Genomic DNA, 15,100 nt, shown 5'->3' on the forward strand with positions numbered 1-15,100 from the left:
TCCTATTTGATCTGTATCAATATTTAACAAATTCCAAATGCATTGTTGCTGGGCTGCACGATGTGATGGTTACAAGAGTCGGGCCAGTATCGCGCCATGATCGTTGAAGTCATTTCCGTCGACATGGGAAATCACTTTATTTACAGGAAAACAAGTACGGCCACGCTAATTCCACACTCTGTCACGCTATAGCTATACGTAAATTAAACATTCGATATATATTCTACCTTTCTGTTCAATATTTTAGCAATCTATGCTTTCGTACTGGAGTCTCAACGCTGACTTGAAGAGACTACGCCCTTCGATGTTTCTAGAGTTCACATTTGAACTCGCCTGAAACTCGTGACTATAATAACGGCGATGACCGATGACAGTCCTGGAGTGATATTCCACATTGATGGTTTTTTTTAATGTCTTCCAAACACGGAAGAGACAAGGTAGCAATTATGTTCAGAGCCTTTTTTGTACAGCTGGTGCAATACCTAGTATTCGAACAATATAGTTTTCGCATGGCACGCTTGAATTTTTGGCTCGCGCACCCATTTTTGGCATGGGATCGCAGATTTTTCTCGTGTGAATGCAAGGACAGATGTGAACATGAGCGTGAATCCGCCTCAGCTTTCAAAACTTAAAGCGCCCTACAACAAAAAAGGCTTTCGTACAAAGAGCTTTGTTTGCATGTCCTGCTTGTTTCGGTGATCTCACTTATCTGTTTATAGGCTGTTATTGAGCCAGCAAATATTAACATCGCTTGCGTGCGTATGTCACTTTTCTCGAGATATTAAATTCTGATATCTCTCACAACGAATGCGGGAAATTCATACAAGTCTAAAAGATAAGCACGGAGACGCTTGTGTCGAAGATGCGGTCAGACATAAATAAACCAGTTCCTCTGTTTTATATTATTAACCGCAAATATGACGGAGGTGTAGCGACGGAGGTGGGTTAAGAAAGTATTTTCCCACCGCTGACTTCTTGATCATACTAGTTCAACTGCATGTTGCATGTGAAATGTACTCAAAGAAAGAACCTGAACTGTGTTGCACAGTTTCACTGGAATGACTTTACTGTGTATTTTTAGTCAGGAGACAAAGTTTACAACCACAATCTCACACAGAATACGTCAGAAATGATATTTGGCGAAGCGATAACGTGATCATAAAATATAGACCAAAAACCACCATTTAAATTCAAGCCGACAATTTAAATTCAAAGCCATCTTTGAAATAAAGTCGAAAATTTTCAGTTTCAACCTGTGTCTTGTTTGATTCAAATATTCATTCTCAAGTCTCAATATGTCTTGTCTTTTCGTAATTTGTTTTTTATAGAATATAGAGATACAAATAATTCACAATTTAGATCCGTACATATATAAATATAGTTTAACCGACAAACCCATTCCTACGGGGACACAAAGTAAAAAAAATATTTGAAGTTGATACACAATGATCGTGATAATGTGTCTTTTGGATGGTCATGATATATGAGTGTTGGTGAAATAATTTAGAGCTGAACTTCGCATGTGTCTGGAGTGTTCTTTAGAGACAGGAAGATATCGCTGCATATATATTGAGTTTTGAAAATAAAAACGAATTCAGTGGAATTGAGTGCGGCAGTGACAGTATGTTGTTTTGAATTACTGGGCTTGCATGGATAAAATTGAAATTATTTTTTTAATGAAGATTCATATTTTGCCGTAACTTCGTTTTATATATCCTATTTTTCTTTTCATTTTCCATTAAATTTACCTGCTTTAAATTTTCATTTCAACTGAGTTTTTTACGATCATAATCCCGACACTATTTTTAGACGATAAATAATACCCCACCATAGACCACATATGTCGACCAACATCTGCAAAATAGGACAGGCTCGGGCAAGAATCGGCTTAATCGGAAAACGACATCGTGAGACTTCGCCTCAGACGATACAATGTCCGTAATATAATCTTCGGAATATTCTCGTACGGTCAAGAACAATAGTTCGGAAGTGGTTCGAGATGACTCCGGAATATACGAAGCTGATATAAAAATATCTTGCTATCGTAGACGTCAATTATTACGAAAGGGATCGGTCAATATTTTTAGAAATGAAATTCGATGACAAGAACAACTTTCACGAGACAAACACAAGGGGAATAACACTTTTCGTTTTCATTTTCAAAACTTACGATGAAAACAATATCAGGAAAGATCTATATGTCATCATATACCACGCAACTCAATACCGGCTCAATTTCGAGAATGGCAATTTTTTTTAGCCAGATGTTTTCAGTTAATTGAGAAACTTGGCTTCCCTATTTGTGATGTCAGGAAGGTCAATTTACACTGCAGACGAAATTCTTTGTCAGTTTACTCTTGATAATGAAGAAACTCAGCCAACTTCTGCCGTGATTTGCGTAAATTTTAAATGAAATAAACATCAAGTTGAGCGAAGAAAACCCGTTTAGTTTACAAAACCAGAAAAAAACATATTCCGAAAAATGACATATTGTAAACTAACGATATGAGCTATACCTAACAAGATAAGAATTTGAAGGTGATATTTCGACTTTCAAAGTCATTGTCAAACCAGATCATTGACAAATTTATTTTTAACTGTTAAATATCCTATTAATACGTGGATTTGAATTATTCATTATATTCGTTTCTAATACAGGATATATCAATGATAATTTTAATCCAGTTTTAAAGCTAAACTTGACCTAATACATACCAGCCTTTGATTGGCTCCCCGCGAGAATCAATCATCTCATCCCAATGTAATTGTTCTCTCTCTCCAGTACTCTGACGGCCGATGCCAAACCAACCAATCAGTTCTTTTTTACGAAATTTCTTATAATATACAGAAACGACTAAGGTCAATCCGGACAGTTCAAACTCAATCGCAGGAAAGTAAAATGTCTCCTCAAATGTGGGATGAAACGATCCTTTGCAAGCCCCTGTTCTTGCGCAAGAAATTTCACCTCCGTTAGAATTGAGCAGCGACACTTCAACAAAGGCCTCTGTGAATAAAAGAACAACACTTCAGAAATTCATATTTCGGCGTAGGCAAAACAGAAGTTGTAGTTGAAGGAAAACTTTCAGCTATAACTTTAAACAAGGCACTGAGGTGTCTTTTCTCAATTTTCTCAAGAGACTCGTCGAAGAAACTCATCGTTGTTCATGCAACTACAAGGGCCAGTATTCAGACTTTTATATACCTGGAGCTTTCTGTAAATTCGGTATCTTCATATGTCTTGCTTTGATTATTTCCACAGTGAGTTTGCCAGTAATAGTTCTGTATTGAAGAGATATTTGCAGCATAGGTACCGTTTCTTTTGGTGCAGCGAGAATACTTTCAGGATCTACCACGAACATCGTGTCGGAGATATCGTCCTTATAAGTAAAGACAGCAAACAAATCAGTTCAAATTACGAGGAAAACAACTGAACAGAAAACAAGCATGCAAAACATTGCTGTCGCCATTTTGCCAGCGGTGATTTCTATAACACATAATCTTACCGGAATATCCGAAACAGGTGTTAATTCTCTCCAAATTTGCTCGACTTTGGGAACGGTATCCAGGCTTAAATCAGCCTTGAGGTTGGCTCGTAATTCTCCAATCAACTTCCTTTGTCTTTCATTCAGTTTATAAACTCTTACCCGCAAAGTGTCCGCATCTATGTCCACTTCAGCAAACTCGAGCAGTTCGTTAAAGACTGGATTCCCGGACGGTTGAGATCTTGTTTTACGTCTTTGTCGCTTGGCGGGCAACAAAGTTACTCGCAGTTCGAATTTCGTTGTCGAGCTAACGCCGAAATTTTCACCGCGATGAACGTACAACAGAAGCTGTCTATTTCCAGAATGATATGAAACGGAAAACTGAAGTTTACTTATCAGAGGAACTGCTAAATCATCGGTAAAAACACTGGAATCACCAAGTCCAGCTTCATCTTCAAGACTTGCTACCGAATCCTGGCTCTGTTTTCGTTTACTTTTTCCTTTCTTTCCAGCGCCTTTTTTTCGCTTTTTCTTCTTGATTTTCCCGCCACTTTCATCGACATTTTCACCCTCTGGGACAGCCTCGCTTTCGAGCTCCCCACTTTCAAGCTTTTGATAATTTCCCTTCGCAGGTCTCTCGCCCGCGTCCAATGCAGCTTTCTTCCTCTTACGTAATATTATGAAGACTATTATGAGTATTATTATCAACACAACCACAGCCGCACCGCCAACGACTGCAATTGGAACTGAAATAAAAACAAAGGCTATTTATATATATTCGTGTAATCAACCTGAGAAAATGAAATTTACAATTAGTTGAATGTACTGACTTAATTTAATTTAAACATAGTGTCTTTGACAAAAACAACTCGTTGAGTATCATTTACCTCGTATATTATGACAGAATGGCTCACTCCGACTTTAGACTTTGTATAAGTTATGTTGCAAATTGGGTAGAAACAAATAGATTACTTTAATTTATGAATTTGATAGAAGCAACCGTTAACTTATCGTGCTTGTTGATAAAATATAAAGAGAGTAGACATATTGTATATGGGTGGTATATTGTATACCAATGCAATCAGGGTATTCAAATACAGCCTTTATAGGTTTCCTTCTAATGTAGTTTAATAACTATGTTAGTTTGAAATGAAATAATCAACTCTAAAGTTCAACAACATTTTAGCAGGTGCTTTATAGAAGTACGGTAGAATGACAAAAGATAATTTACATTGTGATAAATACCTGCCATAATTCTGCTAAAATTTCAATACGTATAATCCTTTGACATTCCAAAAGGTTATCACAAGAAGGTATTTCATCCGAGAATACAGCTCGACAGGTTGATAAACTCCAAATTTCAAAAGTACAACTGCGTCACAGGATCCCAGTGGTTGCAAGCGTGGAATTTTGCAGGTGATAGATCAACCGTTAATATAAACATGAAGTCAGATTCCTTGGCGATCAAAACACATGTATATAGTCAATAAACGGTGCTTAAAAGGCCAGCGACATAAGTGGGTTTCAAGTGAAAATACAACGTCAATGAAAAGTAACAAAGAAATAAATAATTTAAAACGCTTTTTTTTTCATGCGACTGTCATAGAAATCCCAAACGGAGTCTACTTCAACCTAAACGTTGCCTGGTGCAAAAATAAAAAAAAGTATAATGCACAAATTAAATGCAATGTATTTACCAGAGCTATAATCATTCTTGCAAGAAAAGCGAAGTTGAGTGTTGTCAAATAAATTATATACCATTCATCAAACCGCGTCACGCACGCCACGGGAAAGTCGATTAACGTCGAATTTGAACGTCCATTATCACATGCTTAATATTTGCACATGCTGTTTGTACGTGTTGATGTCTCACAAAGAAACAAAACTTAGCATAATGTTGATTTATAATTTAATAATAAATTCATTTCGATAATCTTGTATAGGCGCTTGTCCCGGATAAAAACATCTTAATCTCTAAGATATATATTACAGCGATATAGGTATATATAACGGTATTATTTTACAGTCAAGAAATTTGTCGCTCATGTCATGATAATAATAAATAATAATAAATAATATAAATAATAATAAATAATAATAAATAATAATAACAATGATGACTTTAAAACGATTCCCTGTCAATTCTCGAGTCCTTGTTGTTGCTTGTTTTGTTGTTGATTGATATTTTGCTGTTCACTGATGTTGTTGCTGTTTACGTTGTTGTTGTTTACGTTGCAATTTGCATGTCGTTTCTTCGGCTGTTGTTGTTGTTGTTCCTATGCTTTAACAGCTTTTGCTGTTGTTTACTGTTGTATTGTTGCTTATAATTGTTGTTTCTTATAATTGTTGTCTTGCGTATGTTGTTGTTGTTCCTTTTTTCACTGCTTATTCTTGTATATTTTTACAAACTTTAGGAATTCCATCCTCTTTGCAGAAGTTGGCGACCTCGTTCATTTCCAAATTTACCTAACTCAGAAATCGACGGAGCTAAGTATATGCCATCTCCTGATTGGCTGTCCTCGAGCGTTCATCACAGCCCGCCAATGAGCGTCCTCCTCGTCCCCAGTACTATCGTGTCCAATGGAGAACCATCCAATGATTTCCTTTCTTCGCATTTTCTTGATATTTATCACAGAGAACATTATACTGACGCTGGGAAGCTCGAATTCGATGATTTGAAATACGAATGTTTCGTTGAATTCTGGATCAAACATATTACGACGTATGGAGGTTTTGCTCTTCGACAACTGCTGACCAATTGAGTTGAACATCGCTACTTTGACGTACGTGTCTGGAATCAAGAAAATTGAAGTAAAAAATGGACGTTTTTCTGAAATTTGTATAACACACAACTAGTAACAAGCCTGTATCGTGCAGACTTGTAGTAATTTGGGGTGTTTTAAAGGTGTGTTCGCACTGCTTGTTCCCACTCAACAAAGCAAGCCTGTCGCACAACACGTCAACAGGGTTGCAGCAAGGACTGTGTGTGTTTGTATGAATGCATGATGCAACTATGAGGTGAATGCATCACTGAGGCGTTTATAGAAACTGAGATGCTTCATTTTATAACTTTATCTTGTTTCCTTCTTCGTCCTAGCTTGGAATACATTCAATTATTCATGCACTTGAAATGATATACTTACATTCAGGTCCCCACTCGCTATAGTTCAGATTTGATACAGACCATTAAAAATTTCCAAACTGTCCCCTCTATGCAAAAATACTATTCGACAGAACGATGATTGTAACGATCTATTATAATTATATTCTCTACATAATATTAACATTACATTTGGAATTATAAAATTTATACACATTGTACTATACGTGATACCCCCTTTATATAATTTTTATCTAGACGTTTGCTGTCAAATATTTTCAATAGATGGGGTATTTTGTATCATTGCACTGCAACTTGACTAGTGTATATAGTATTTTGCTAACCTGTTTGGATCAAATAAATGAATATGTTTCAAAAAATTTTCGCTTTTGCAGTCGAGAGAGTCGAAATAGTTGATCCAACTGACTAAATGACAGTACAAATATCTCATACGCTAACATATGCGATAAATATATTATTCTTCTTGACGTTGAAAAAATAAATTTGACGACTTCTAAGGACAGAACAGGAATTCACCAAGACTTATATGAAAGAAAATTACAATTGAAATAGATTGAAGTATCAGACTCGTTTTCAGACTGCTGCGCCGTTTCTGGGATGACGCTACGTCATCTGACGTCAGCAGACTCACCAACATAGCGAAGTGAAAATCACAACGTAATTTCTACCATTTCTTCATAATCAAACGATAGAAACGTCGAACGATACCGATACTTGTATGATATCAATCTATCGATTACCGATACATCGTAATTTTCTCGGTGATCGGATAATTGATCATATCGTATTGCTAGCTAGCTAACGAACTTCTTTGATGTCTTCAAATAAAACGTGCCATCGACTGACACTCTTCTCTTCCGCTTGTAACAACTCGTTCCAGTGTAATGTCTCTTCTTGTCCGCTGTTGTTCTTTCCTAAATGAAACCAACCTACGATCTCTTTTTTCTTGCGCGTACGAGAGATCGCCACGACGGAGAACTGCAGCGTCACCTCGGCCAAATCTCGCTCAGACATTTGAAACACGAAGCTTTCATTGTACTCCGGGTCGGTCATGCTCCGTCGTATCGTCGTCTTGCTCTTGGCAACGGGTTTACCGATCGGGGAAATTAACACAACTTTGACGTAAGTGTCTAAGAAATTCGACGAAATAAACACGTCACGGCCGTGTTTCGCATGAGTCAATTCGAGGCAGGCACAGGTCACCGGGTATATTGCCTTAGGTGCCTTAAAACTAAGTAGAATTTCATTGAATTTCATACACAAAACATGAAAAATGTAACTCACCTTCTTATGAACACTGAAAGCATCAAAAATACACTCTCATACAGAAAAAAGGCGTACTCTGAGATTTTGTTTCCCAGGACACAAATGACGTGTACGCGGGGTATTGTACCCGGTTTTTGTCCCTGGGTATTGTACCCGGGATGTGCCGTATTCGAATTGACTCAAGGCAGTAGAACACGGTGAATTTATAAACGTTACGCAAACGATCTTTTACAGTTTTAATTCATTGTTGGCTGTAAACACGGAAAGCCAGAATCGTACTTTTGAAAGTGGCTTTGTAAATATCGTACGAACGAACGAATGAATGGTTAAATGAACCATATATTGCGGTGGAGTGTTGTATTGTTAGAACATGGACTCAATTTCGTTTTGAGCTTCTTCGCAAACCCTGCTTATCAGGGGTTGGGAGATACCTTGAAATTGAGGCTATGAAGAATGGTGGTAAACAAGCAATGCGTGGAAAGTTTTGATTTTAGTGAAAAACAATGATTTCAGAACAGTTAATGATATGCTGAGAAGCTTGGACTTCCACTTGTGAGATAATGTTTCGTTGCGAATATTTCCTCCGCAAGTGGAAATCCTTTGAGCATCTCCGCATAATCTCTATGGTGACAGTGACGTAAGCATTCTTACCAGGAGCACGCTGCATGGCTGGCATGCGCAGGTTGCTTGCCTTGAGAATCTCAACCGTCAATCTTCCAGTGAGAGATTGATAGCACAGAGCGACCAGGAGCTCAGGTGTCCCACCATGCACTGCGACCAGTGATGACGTAGAACCCCCGTGACCCGATCCAATACTCATCGAGTCTGAAACATCGTAGAGAGAATCTGCACCCTGGATTAAAGTAAAATATTTCTAGTAAAATATAACTAAAGAATGTAAAATGACAAAAAAGTCAGTCACACTAATATTTCTCAAAAACATTCCGAGAACTCTTACCGATAATTGGCTTCTCGGAATGATCATCCTCCACACAGTATCCGACTCGGATTCTAAATCAAATTCCGAGAGCGACATATTCACCTCACCCACGAGACGGTCCCGCGTGATCCTCTCGTGTCCATACACCCGAATCCTAAGCGACCCATACCGTATCTCTTCTTGCGTCACGTGACTAAATGTAAACGTTTCATGGAAGCTTGCATTGTTCGAAGCTTTAGGTTTGGTTTTAAATCTCTGTTTCTTTGCAGGGAGGAGAACCACGCGGACTTGAACCATACTCGGGCCTCCTCGTTCCTTCGTCGGCAAATCTTCGGCCTTCAAAATGCTAACAGCAAGTTTATTCGCAGTGGGGGCATAACTCGCAGATATCTGCATCCGACCGGCAACACTGACCAGCTCTTCGCCGGCAGGTTGTAACCTGGGATCATAACCCCGAGGGGTGGTTTCCCCGCCTATCATACGACGCATAGTACCGGGACTATACGCGAAATAATCCACGCCATCAGTTCCGTCAGAGTACTTTCCCCGGCCGTACAAATCCCCTACACCGAAGTCCCCATCGGATCTAAGGCTCCCGCTCGTAGTATTACAACTGCTTCTGCGGCTGGGAGTTTTCGAGCTGGGTCCAAAATAATCATCGTCTGTCTCTGTTTCATACGGGACTGACTTCATAGGTTCGTATTCCTCATCGTCGGGTCGTTCAGGGGGCTCCAAATTACATACCAAGCCACGTTTTACCACTTGGTAGATGATAAATAGTATTATAATTACCCCAGCAATCACACACAGGAATATTATAGCCGGTGTAGGAACTGAAAAAGAATGAATGAACTAATCAATCGAAAACAAATTGGACGAGAACGGACAGTGAAAAAAAACAGTATGAAATCTAATGGGGACAAACATGATTGTAAAAGGTTATGCCAGAGTTATGCCAAAATCATTGTCGTCTATTCATGTGGACACTTCATTTTATATTATTCTTTCACATCTCAAGAGATGGTTGAACGGTCTCTTGAAATCAGAGACTATTCGCATACAAACTCAATTCTGCATCTTGATAATAACACTTTTTCATTGTTAGCATATCACAATGATAGCATAGGTTCGGACATATATATCTGTGTCCATCGATGCCCCATTTAATACAAGATATTTTGTACATGTTTTTAAGTGTAGCGTCGTAGGAGTCAGAGTCAAATACGAGAATCATTGATAATCGTCTGATACAGAGAGGGGATATACTACTTTCAAGGATGAATGTTGAGATTTCTGAATACTGAATAGGCATGAGTAAATATTACGCCGGTTACGCGCGAAACTCTTTGCAAAATGGTAAAGACGACACAGTCACATGGAATAGATTTTTAAATTCATATTCAGAGGAGAAAAGTGTTCTATGAAGTCTACTTCGGCGAGGAACTAAACGTATAGTTACGTATAAAATTAATAGATAATGTAAACAAATACTTCCGAAGACAATTCAAACGAATTGAATAGCAATTTTATGAAAAGGTCAGGATATCCTCAATTCGAGTGATAAAATTCAAAGTACACACGAGAATCTAGTTTTTTTGGCGTAGAAACGAAGCACGAAAATCTTAAGTCCTAATGAAATACACAGTAATTATTTGAACGTAGAATTTAACATTAAAATATTCAAATAAGTCAGAACAATTTATAATGAAAAACCTACGCATTAAGAGAAAACGTCTTCGGAAACCTGCTCCTTCATTCTCAGCGAAAAACTCACGTCGCTTCGTTAGAGTGGCTTTAACATATGGACATGGTGTATCGAATGAGCGTGAAGTCAGAAACTCGCTTCGTCCGCCATTGTTAATAACAAAATGGAAGCGGTTATTAATCATTCATGAAAGAGATCAAAGTTGTGACTGCCATAGTTTTTCAAAGCAGGTGGAATTTAAACACTTATGTGGCTGGAAATTCGGTAGAATTCGCGCACATAAACACAATACACCATAAGAGACAAACTTATGTGGATTTGGAGAGTAAAATGAGATAAATTTCAATTCGATATCGTCACTTTTCAGATATAAATATGCAAATGCTTTAACGATTTACAGCATTGATGGATGATCTTGAAAGGACCTGTTTTAATTTTTTATCCAGAAATTTAGCGACATATATAGACATTAACCTTCACATTAAAACGTACAAATCTACATCAAATCTCTTAAATTGCAATCAAATGATTTATAGTAGTATTCGAGTGGATTACTTCGTCGAGTTTTCATATTTCTAGGCAATTAAACGTGTTTGTATTTCGTCAAAACTAAGGAAAGCTAAACATTTCCATACATACTCCTAGAACACTTCATGCGACGATAAAGATTGTAAGAATTAAACTCACATTTTATTTCCATTCAGAAATGTCCGTTTACATGAAAGTAGATATGAAAATCTTTTCAGTCATACAGACAAATACGATTTCTATTTAACGTCTTCAAAACGTAGCGATACAGCTGTCTATCTGCCCACACTAAACGCTATTTACATTTATTCATGAGGTACGACAATTTTCCCGCAATAGCTGCTTGTGAAAAGCCTGGAACAACGTTTTCAAAGTGTCCATGAATTGTTAAAGATTAAGATCGCCGGGAAAAAAAGTGAACAGTCGAATCGGGAGGAAAATTGACGTCGTGAAAAGGATTTTGTTTTAAAGGAAGAAGGAAGGCGTTGTTCTATGACATCACGCATGCCCACTAGCGGTATAGATTACCCCTTCATTGGTTTTGCGGATCTCAATTCCCTCATATCTTAACGTAGGACCCACGTATATATTTGGGTTACAAGAAAGGGGGGGGGGGGATATTCACTTATGGTCGCTCGATTTTTCGTGTTAGTCGTCCACCTATCACGCTTCATCATCTCGACCTATTTCGGCTCCACAAAGCCATCATAAGATCAGGGATGAAAGCACGTCTGCATGTGTGAATTAATTTCAGGAGCATAAGGTGATACTGGAACAGAACTAAACGGAACTTTATGTATAAATATTTACAAAAGAAATCTCAGAATGTGTAGGCGGTTGTCTAGGCAACGTGATGCGCCTCAATCCAGTAAAAAGTTTTTATCTATATATCAGTTGGCAAAGAGTAAGACGTGATCTTGCCTCTTGGATCAAAAGACTGAAAAGATTAAACGTATCTTACAGCAAGGATTATATGTCACACATTTCAAAACCATCGACTATATTCACATATATAGTTCGTTGTCTGAAAATAGGGTCCTTCCTACCGACGGTAAAAAAACGAATCATGGAACTTTTTGCATAACTAAAGTCATGTTCAAACAATTATCTACTCAATTCATCCATGGAAAAATAATTTAAAAGTATCCAACTGTGATCAAATAAAAGACCAAAGTGTAAATTTTTACGAATCGTAAAGCCCAAAGAAAAGTCTGTCAAAACATATGTACATTTGTACAATATTATCACTAAAACTTGGACATTCTCGGCAGTTATTATTCGGCAGACAAAGCCGTAAATTAGTCTAAAACTTTTTCGTAAATTGTCATACGGATTAACAATTGTATGCATGTATATTATATCATAGGCAAACACAAACGAACATGCCTATTCTTATTTAACATTGGAGACCCCAGCGTAAACACGACAGGACTTTAAAAATCATGAGGAACGTCGTATAACACGAATACACAGGCATCTCTATACTCGGTCTAACGTATGTCTCATGCAGTCTCGGTTTTGTCATAGTGATTTTTACACATGCCTGGAAACTGGCGTTTGAGTTTGAATTGATTTTTAAATTACTCAAGGGAGAAACTGCACTGTCTTCAAGGCCTACATGCATTGACGAAACGCAAAACTCCTGGTTAAAAGTTATGAGGCATGAGAATATGTAATATAAGTAGGGCGCGTGCCAGATATGGCATTTGACAATTGACATAGCAAATGAAAAACTCCACCGACCGTATTTCGTTTTAATAAAATTTTAAATCCAAGTCGATGTAATTCTTTGCGTGTGCGCGCCCGGCTTTTACTTCTCGAAATTTGCTGCATGCTAAGCCAAAGCTGAATGGTTATAAAATCAAACGAAGACGCTTTATATAAAAGACTACAGCTTGTTTGCCTTGGGATGGATTCGTCGTAACAGTAATACAGTGTCCACGGACTACAACATCAAGCACATGCAGTATTCACAAAGCTTTAGACGGACGAATCAACGCTGAGCAATACACAACATACAACTAAAGGTTTCATTTGAGAGACGGGTCACACCGGCACAGTATCTCTCGAATGAACCCAGTTAATAACACAAGATGAAGATATGTCGATTTCTAAAATGATATTTCTTGCAAAGGAATAAGCTACCTACATTTCGTGTCGTCATCATCACCGTCTACAATAGGAATTCCAGACGTCTTCGGTGCGTTCGTCTTCATCTCAATCAAGACACAAACGTTTCATGAACCCGCGCAATCTATACTCCATAATTCGACGCGAGATCTCACACGAAGCACGTCATTTAGAGACGCAGAAGATTGAATAGTTCAGATTATCCTGATCGTATCAAATGTTCACTCAGGAAAATCGTGTGTTCGCTCATGTATCACAGATTGTTCAACCACAGTTTTTCAAAGCAAACTTTATCCTCGAACACATCCACAGATATTTCAACGAAAGACTCCCCACTACGTTACAATGATCCCCTTTTCAGCACAGAGAGAAGCACACTTCGGGTTTCCCGATGAAAAACGATAATTCGAGAAGTGGAATTGGGTCTAATTTACAAGCAGTGAAAAACTAAAAGCTGGACAGCCCATCACAATGCAACTAATTGCTTCGCTAGTTCTTTTAATATGCAAACGAGGTTACGCTCGAATGAGAAAAGTAATTCAATGTTTGTAACGAGATTTTGCTAGGCGACGGAGCGTTGTAACAATGAGACATACAAAGTACAAACAGAGTTTTCACTGCGGGCCAAAGGTGTTCAAAACCGAGCGCTCTCATTGGCTAGCTTGATGCGAGGGCGGGAATGACAATGTCGACAGATTTCATGGGAATGAAATTATTAATGACAGAAATAAGAAATGGCGGCATTAGTTTGTTTTTCCTAATTGAAGCCGAAGGTACTCATCAGATATTGAACAGGTTCATAGATTTTTCACTATAACAAAACAATTGGGCTTTAAAAATCCGTCTAAATTAACCCAGTAATGCAAAACTCCGAAAGTTTCAGACTTTCAGCAGGTTTTAGGAAGAAAAAACGAATCAGTAGTTACGTTTTCCATGTAATACTAAGAAATGCAGTAACATAGGCAACACAGTTATCTATTGAGATCAAAGGAGCGAAGGTTTGTTAAAAAACTTGCTATATTTTTCTCTTCGAAATCAATGCCCTACGAAAGGTCATATAAACTTGAGATACGATCAGTTACAACTTAAAACAAAACGTAGTTGTCCTATCGAGTAATTGCGTTCTGATTCACTTCAAATATAACTAATCATGATCTTGAATTTGATCTTGAAGTTACGAGTTTTCGTTTTATACGAGTTTTCAAACTGCCTGCCTGCCGCCGTTGCATGGGCCTATATTCTTTTCGGATTATAGTTTTTTGTGGAATGAAATCGGTTCTTGTTATATAGTTTTCTGAACAATTGAACCCTTTGACTTCCTCTGAATCAAAGAAGTCCGGACACTCAACCGAATTTTGTGGGATCATTAAAATCCGACTGCTGTGATACGAATCACCCTGACGGGCAGCTAAAACTACTAAAAATTACCAACCAATTCTAGTTTGAGACGAGATGAAAAGTATACATACCAGTTTGTTTGTCAATAACGTCGCTTTCTTCATATGTTTCCTCCGGTTCAGCGCTTGAATTCATTTTAAATTATTTTCCTCTTTGATTAAGCACTCCTTGGTTTCACCAGCTGCCCAGAAGAATTGTGAAGTTATGTTTCGACTGACCATATCTCGTAATATTCTCACCATTAAACGACGTTTCCCGCCTTTAGTTTTTTTAAAATATCCGGCTTGAAAACCATTATAACATCGAAAAAATCCCTTGCGAAAACAACACGAGAAAACTGTAAGAACACGACATGAAATCTTTGTCAAAAATACCCGACTTTGATGCAATATTGATGAAGTTCGCGGACAGGACACACCGGAATGATTCGTCAGAAAATATCAATTCATGGATTAATCATGAAAAACCACGAGTCCTGCATAAAATCAGGCACAGTTATACGCTTCTCATTTCTGTTATTGGCTGATATG

General features: G+C 37.9%; 2 protein-coding genes across 6 annotated transcripts; both read right to left on the minus strand.

Annotated features, from left to right (window-relative positions):
- Positions 1-2,236: 2,236 nt before the first annotated feature.
- Positions 2,237-5,202, minus strand: LOC114522280 (synaptotagmin-14-like). Its single transcript, XM_028542933.1, has 4 exons — positions 4,728-5,202; positions 3,504-4,228; positions 3,203-3,377; positions 2,237-3,004 (listed from the first exon to the last, which is right to left on the minus strand). Exons 1-4 carry the CDS (start codon positions 4,732-4,734, stop codon positions 2,694-2,696), a joined length of 1,218 nt encoding a protein of 405 aa, XP_028398734.1. The 5' UTR covers positions 4,735-5,202; the 3' UTR covers positions 2,237-2,693.
- Positions 5,203-5,267: 65 nt separating this feature from the next.
- LOC114522278 (synaptotagmin-16-like) lies at positions 5,268-14,982 on the minus strand. Of its 5 annotated transcripts, none has more exons than XM_028542929.1 (4): positions 10,527-11,187; positions 8,828-9,642; positions 8,521-8,722; positions 5,268-6,273 (listed from the first exon to the last, which is right to left on the minus strand). In XM_028542929.1, the coding sequence occupies exons 1-4, from the start codon at positions 10,696-10,698 to the stop codon at positions 5,954-5,956; spliced, it is 1,509 nt and encodes a 502-aa protein (XP_028398730.1). In that variant the 5' UTR covers positions 10,699-11,187; the 3' UTR covers positions 5,268-5,953. The 5 variants fall into 5 exon arrangements, with proteins under 5 accessions (XP_028398730.1, XP_028398732.1, XP_028398731.1 ...); XM_028542931.1 differs by lacking the exons at positions 5,268-6,273; positions 10,527-11,187 and adding exons at positions 6,471-7,733; positions 14,642-14,982; XM_028542930.1 differs by lacking the exons at positions 5,268-6,273; positions 10,527-11,187 and adding exons at positions 6,471-7,733; positions 13,192-13,722.
- Between the last annotated feature and the right edge of the window lie 118 nt (positions 14,983-15,100).

This window comes from Dendronephthya gigantea, unplaced genomic scaffold, assembly GCF_004324835.1.
Source record: "Dendronephthya gigantea isolate DGI-Jeju-01 unplaced genomic scaffold, DenGig_1.0 000022F, whole genome shotgun sequence".
NCBI lineage: Eukaryota > Metazoa > Cnidaria > Anthozoa > Malacalcyonacea > Nephtheidae > Dendronephthya > Dendronephthya gigantea.